Genomic DNA, 7601 nt, shown 5'->3' on the forward strand with positions numbered 1-7601 from the left:
GTATTTATTTTGTATTGCTTTATTTATTGTAATTGTAATATGCAAAATATTTATATTATTATTATCTTATGGACGCCCACATTTATTAGGATACCTAACTCCGATTGAATCTATATTATTACTTATTTATTGTATTTTTTAGCGCCCGACAAACGCGGGACGCAAATTTAATTACGGCGGTTTTTTTTCTTAGGTTATATAATAATTACTTAGTTAGGAGTATATTTTTATGGTCACCGTTTCCTCTCCCCTACATGAGTACGTGGTAAAAGTGGTATCATTAATAGAACTTATTACGTGCTAAAACAATCGCAGTGCTTCAAGTTTTTCGGCTTCGACGATTACAGTCTTCTGAATGGTTGGTCTTTAGTGTGGTTGGTGACAGCTATTAATATTAATATTAAATTACAATGATGCAATAAGATATAAATAAAATTATTTCTAGCAGTAGAGATTAAATGATTTATATAAGAATAATATCATTAATATAAATAAAAACAAGATTAAAAAAAGATAATAACGATAATAATATTAATTAATAGCATTTGACACACACACTATGTCGTAACAATACAATAATAAAAATATAATAATATAATAAATGTGGCGATTCGCACCCACACAAAATATATATTTGTGGCGATTCGCGCCCACACAAAATATATTAATGTGGCGATTTGCGCTCACACAAAATATAAAAAGATGGCGATTAGCGCCTTGCACAAAATATAAAAATATATAAGAAATAAATGTGGCGATTCGCGCCGACACGAAAAATATAATATTTTTACGGCGATTTGCGCGCGTAGCATAGAAAAAATGTTGTGTTTATCGTTTACACATTGGAACTGGACTGTCGGCTTGGGCGGCTGTGTTAATTAATATTTCGCGCAGCCGATGCGGCGGTGGCGATAACTTGCTTATAATCTACATATTATATAATTCACAGATAATCAAAACAGAAATAATAACATAAAAATAAATTGTGATATCTTGTGTGTGTGTGTGTGTGTCGGTCGGCGGCGAGATACCTATAGTAATTACTACTCATTAATGAGCGTTACCATCAAATTGTTGCGGCGGTGACATCCTCCCCCCGTTGAAAGTGATGGGTTTCAACTTGGACCTCAGCATCTGTTGGCAGTCGGCATAACCTTGCGACTGGTCGGCGCACTTCTACTTGAGTGGACGTCCGTAGGGTAACCACTCTGACTATTCCATCGTTACCTGGGTGTACTTGCGTTATGAGTCCTAGTTTCCATTTCGTAGGTGGTGTACAGTCTTCTTTTATAACTACTATGCCGTCTACGTTCATGTTTTTTCTGGGTGTAACCCATCGTCCTCGAACCTGGAGCTGAGGTAGATACTCCTTATGCCAGCGTTTCCAGAATATCTGGATCAATCCTTGTACGTGTTTCCAGCGGCGGAGATTGCTAACTATCTCGCTTGGTATTTCAGGTTCGGGTGGTAGGAGCAGTGGACCCCCGATGAGAAAGTGAGCTGGTGTGAGGGCGTTGGGTTCTCCTGGGTCACTGCTTAGTGGTGTCATAGGCCGTGAGTTGACACACGCCTCAATCTGGCATAATAATGTTTGTAACTCTTCCAGATTCAGCCGACTATCCTTGATTACCCGATATAAGTGATGCTTAGTACTCTTTACAGCATTTTCCCAAAGGCCACCGAAGTGTGGTGCCGATGGTGGATTAAAATGCCATTGAACTCCTTCGTCAGCCATGTACCTTTCACTGTCTTCTAAGTATGTCCTCAGCTCTTTTTGCACGCCCACGAAGTTTGTTGCATTATCGCTGTAAATCTCGTGCTTTTTCCACGTCTCACCATAAACCTACGTAAGGCTGCAAGGAAGGCTTTGCTTGTTAAGCCTACGACGGGTTCTAGGGGTATAGCTCTCGTAGAAAAGCATACAAACACCGCTATTCATGCCTTTTTTGTTGTAACATGACGTATGCCACTTTGAGTTAGTAATGGGCCTGCAAAATCTACACCAGTTACGGTGAATGGGCGGGACATTTGCACTCTTTGTTTTGGCAAGGGGGCCATAAGCGGGTTCTAAAATCTTGGTCTTGCACGAACGCAATTGATACAGCGTGTTACTGTAGAGCGAGCCATTACCCTACCTTTTAAAGGCCAATAACATTGTCTAACCTCTGCTAGTAGCATCTGCGGTCCACAGTGGAGGAGTGTTTTATGATAATCTTCAAAAATTAGTTTTGTTATCTTATGCTTTGCTGGTAGAATAATTGGGTGTATCTGCTTCTCACCAAAGTCTGCATTTTCAAGTCTCCCTCCTACCACTATTAGGCCATCCGTTCGCAGTGATGGGCATAATCCCTTGAGTTTGCTACATTTGGGAATCTCCCTTTGTTTACGCATTGCTAGGAGCTCCAATGAAAACTCATCAGCTTGTGCTCGTTTGATTAATATTTTTTCTGCTGATCTTAGTTCAGATAGCACCAAATATTTAGTCACATTCGTCCCACTTCCCTTCGTCCTTCGAAATTCGACAAATCTATTCAGCCAAGCAGTTGCCTGAACGAGTTTTTTCCAACTTGAGTAGTACTGTAATAGGTCCTTGGATGAATCAATTGAGATAAGTGCTAGTTGCACTGGTTTTATTTCCGGTAGTGTTTCCTCTTCGTCCGGTAAGGCTGAGATGCTCCATTGGTCTGCGTCTTGGGTCAGCCATTCAGGTCCATTCCACCAGAAAATATTCCTTAAGAGTTCTGCTGGCTTGACTCCACGAGATGCAATGTCGGCAGGATTCTCATTGGTGCGGACGTGCTTCCACTGCCAAGGTTCGGTAATTTCGAGTATCTGGTTCACCCTGTTTGCGACATATGTCTTGAGTCGTTTGCTGTGACTGTTCAGCCACCCCAGTACGACTGTTGAGTCTGTCCATAACTGAAAGGAATGTATATTGTTCCTCCATGCATCTGCTACCTTCTTTGCAAGCTCTGCTAACAGCAATGCCCCATTTAATTCAAGACGTGGTATCGTCGTTGCCTTTAGCGGGGCTACACGAGTTTTGGCACATATGAGTTGCGCCTGATATATATCGTCGATTCCTCTCGTTCTTATGTAAACGCATGATCCGTATGCCTCTTCAGACGCGTCGCAGAAACCATGAAACTCAATAAATTTGCAAACGCCTGGTATCACCTTTCTTGGTATGCTGACGTTCTTTAATATCTCTAGCTCTCGCAGGAATGTTTTCCATCTCTCTATAACGTCTGCCGAGAGTGGACCATCCCACTCAACCTTCAACGCCCAAATTTGCTGCATGAATATTTTTCCCTTGAGTAGAACGGGTGCTAGAAACCCGAGCGGCTCAAATACTCGATTTAAGTCGGAAAGAAGAGTTCTCTTAGTACATCTTGATCTTATTGAATCCATTGCTATGCTGAAGTGGAATTCATCTTGATATGGTCTCCACTGTAAACCAAGTGTCTTCACTGTGTCACCATCTCTTATTTCCAAAGTGTATAGTGGATCAGCCTCTCCTTTCCCTACGTGTTGTAGCACCCTTGCAGAATTTGAACACCATTTACGTAGTGGGAGCTTGGCGGAATTTAAGATAGTGCTTAGTTCTTGTTGTGGTTTCGTACAAATCCTCTTCAGTCTCAGCTCCTGTCATCAAATCATCCATATATATATATCATTTTTGATAACTTCTGAGGCTCTTGGATATTCGTTGTGTACTAGGTGAGCTAATGTTACGAGGTATTGTGTTGCAAGAAATGATGCTGGTTTCATTCCATATGTTACAGTCGTTAAATTGAATGTTTTTAATGGTTCCGTTGGTAAATCTCTCCATACGATTCGCTGCAAGTTCCAGTCCCTTTCATCGATTGCCACTTGTCGAAACATTTTTTCGATATCAGCCATCAACACATATTGATGCATTCTAAATCTAGTCAATATGGTGAAGACATCTGCCTGTACTGTTGGACCGTGCATCAGTATATCGTTTAACGATACTCCGGAAGAGCTCCTTGCTGAGGCGTAAAATACAACCCTAATTTTAGCCGTTAAGCTTGACTCCTTTTGTACCGCATGGTGCGGTAGATAACAAGATCGAACTGGCAACTTAACTTCATTTTGAACCTCTTTCATGTGACCCATCTCTAAATATTCCTTCATGAACCTTGTATATTCTGTTCTTAGCTCGTCATCCCTTTGAAGCCTCCTCTCCACGCTCAAGAACCGTGTGGTTGCCATCATTAGTGTGTTACCGAGCATGTCTGTTGAGATATTGATAGGTAATTGAACAATGAAACGGCCCTCTTCATTGCGTCGCATGTTGTCCTGGAAATAATGTAGAGTCTGGTCATCTTCCAAACATCTCTGATTACTCATCGAATTGTCGTACTGTGTCGAATCTTCTATCCTGTGATTGACATCCCAATCTCTCTCTAGAGTTCCTCCAATGTTTACAAGACAAGTTGCATTGATTACTCCGGTTACAATCCACCCAAATTTACTATATTGTAGACAAAGCCTTCCTGTGACAAGTGGGATTCGCTCGCTTCCGATCAGATCGAAGAAAAGGGCATTTCCTATTAATAGGTCAATCGATCCCGATTCACAGAATGTTGGATCTGCTAGGAAAGGTACAAATTCTTTAGGAATGTTCCAACCATCCGTTGGAGTTGGTATAGCAGGTATGGCATTCACTATAACAGGCAATATATGACAGGTTATTTCGACATCAAATTTCTTAACGGAGGAACATATAGTTACATCTACACTAGTACCCGATTGAATCTTGCTGGTACCGATACCACATATAACGGTTGATCTTTTTCTTTTGTATTGTGTTTTACCTATTGCTTAGTGAGCGGAGATAATTATAGTATTGGTAAATGTTGCGATATCGCGTGCCATTAATATCAGAAAGAAATAATTGTTATTATTACTTAATTTTAAAATGAAAGTCCAGCAATGAAATATTGTTGAATACAGTTTTCTATAGTTACTAATTTATTATTATTATTGTATATATTTTTCTAGAAAATTTAGGTACGTATAATTTTTATTTTTATTATTAATATTTTATTCTGTTTGAGATTTAAATATTGTATTTGTATTAATAATTTCATAAATTAGCTCCAATGTCAATTTAATTTATAGATAAATATAATATACCATAGGTTAAGTTATGTTGTAACTGTGTATTATTTATTGCATAAAAATCTGTGGAGCTAATGAACGTATATCATCGCAGATGTTAGTTCTTTGATTAATTGTCGTTTGCGAGCAAATGTTTTTGATCAATTGGCGCGTATTAAAATCGAAGTTCAGAAACATTAGTTGAGTACCTACAATATTATATTGTTAGTAAAATATTTTTTATAACGCCAGCATCGAAAGTTAAGTTTTCCATAACCCTTAAAACGTTGAAAAGCGACCATTTTCCGTCCAGGTGGTAAAGTGCACATAACTCCAAAGTAACGGATGGTAAAGTGGAAATTTCAGAAAGTACCGAGTGTTAATGCGGAAATCCCAAAAAGTGTCAAGCGTATTACGCTTGGTCAACCAGGTTTGAAATCAATACTACGGTCCTTACAAAACATAAATTTCTGCAGGTTACATCTTATATTTTTTCGTGTCATCTCTAAAGATCTGTTTTGTAGTTTCCAATAATGCCCTTCACTCTGACCTTAATTTAATCATCGTCACTGAATTAGTCAAGCTTCACTATAAACGATTCAATAGCAACCTAATCAATAATCTAACTCCGCTTGTCGTCCACCCATCACTGAAAATCCCCATAAAAACTAAAAAGACAATGGTGTTGTGACCTGATTATCTAAAAAAATGCATTACTACTATTCTTGCATAAAGTGTTGAACAAATAAGTTTATTAACCTAATTATAACTTAAGGGTGTTATACGTTATACCAAAATAAAATAATATTTCTTTCATTAAATTGTTTTGGTAGAATATGTTGTAGTATGGTTGTTGCATGAATATCTGCATTATCTTTCTATCTATTTATATATATATATATAGCACATATTAATATCTTGTCAACTAAATATTATTTCTAATTTGCTAATATTTTATAGATCAAGATAAAGTCCAGTCATTTAGAGGTACGTAATTTTTGTGTTTTTTTACATTGCATTACATACTTGTGTGAAATCTCGGACAAAAATTCCATTTAAAAAAATGTCCAAAACACATTTATATTGTCAGATTAAAAGTCCAAAAATATAAATTATTATTTATAAAAAGCGGGTAAGTCGTGGATGTCGCTCTGCTGTACAGTATTTACAGGAATTAAATTTAAATCCAATGATATTATATCAACTACGTCAATCTATCGGGTTTTGGGCCGTCCTAGGGGTCTCGTTTTATTTATTTTATTGATAAGTCCTTTTTTAATTAGCTGTCCATCTGCCCTCCATGCATGTCCGAACCATTCTAATCGTTTTTTCCTGATAAAATAGAGTATGTCTGGCTTATTATAAATAGACTTTATATTTTCGTTGTTTCTTCTTTTGTATGTCTGTGTTTCTGGGTTGAAAATTGGTCCATAAATGGTTCGTAACACTTTCCTTTCGAACGTGATAAGTCTTCTGCTATCACCTTTAGTCAACGACCCGGTTTCACAGGCGTATGTTATCACAGGTCGAAGGTAGCTATGATATAGTAGTATCTTTGATCCTCTCGATAACAGCTTAGACCTCAGGAGTTTGATAATACTGAAATAACATATATTTCCATTAGTGATCCATTCATTTATTTCTATATGCATATCATTTTTGTTGTTGATGTTTAAGTACTTAAAATTATCAACTTTTTCAAATTTATAATTATTATCCACTACTATGGAATCTATATTTGGTGGTCTTCTCGATACGACCATGTACTTAGTTTTCCCCTCGTTTACATGTAATCCTATTCCTTTACTTGCATTTATGAGTTTAGATGTTGAGTTGATGATTTCCTCTTTGGTTTCACCCATCAGCACAATGTCATCTGCGTAGGCTAACAAAACTTGTTCATTGCTTATCTCCATCCTTCTGTCGTCGTTTGTGTCTCTAATTATTTTTCGAGGGCTAAGTTAAATTGTGCAGGTGACAACGCGTCCCCTTGTTTAATGGCAGATTTAACTTCAAAAGGATCTGAGATGCCTTGTATATAACACACTCTGTATAGTGTTTTTTCGTAACATGCTTTTATTACATTCACATACTTTTTGGGTATTCCTAAAATTACCAATGCTTTCCAAAGCTCTTCTCTGTCTACATTATCATACGCCTGCTTGTAATCCACAAAAACTAGATGCAGGTTCTTTCCAAATTTTGACATTATCTGTCTTAGCGCGAAAACATGGTCTGTTGTGGATTTTCCTCTCTTAAACCCGCATTGGTAATTCCCAACTATATCTTCAACATACGGTAACACCTTTCTAATATCAGTGTTGTCAGAACTTTATAGCATGTGTCTAGTAGCGAAATTCCTCTATAGTTCTCAGTTTTACTGGGGTTGCCTTTTTTAAATATTGGGCATATAATTGCAGTTTTCCATTCTTCTGGGATTGTCTCAGTTTTCCATATTGTCTGTAATTTTGCTC

At 37.6% G+C, this 7601-nt stretch overlaps 1 protein-coding gene across 1 annotated transcript; it reads right to left on the bottom strand.

Moving 5' to 3' along the window:
- Positions 1-1066: 1066 nt before the first annotated feature.
- On the bottom strand, positions 1067-7043 carry LOC107171430 (uncharacterized). Its single transcript, XM_089223154.1, has 4 exons — positions 6935-7043; positions 3718-4691; positions 2131-3645; positions 1067-1819 (listed from the first exon to the last, which is right to left on the bottom strand). The coding sequence occupies exons 1-4, from the start codon at positions 7041-7043 to the stop codon at positions 1067-1069; spliced, it is 3351 nt and encodes a 1116-aa protein (XP_089079280.1).
- Positions 7044-7601: the final 558 nt, after the last annotated feature.

Source organism: Diuraphis noxia, unplaced genomic scaffold (assembly GCF_037042655.1).
Source record: "Diuraphis noxia isolate RWA-SAM2 unplaced genomic scaffold, SU_Dnox_SAM2 contig0003, whole genome shotgun sequence".
NCBI classification, from domain to species: Eukaryota; Metazoa; Arthropoda; class Insecta; order Hemiptera; family Aphididae; genus Diuraphis; species Diuraphis noxia.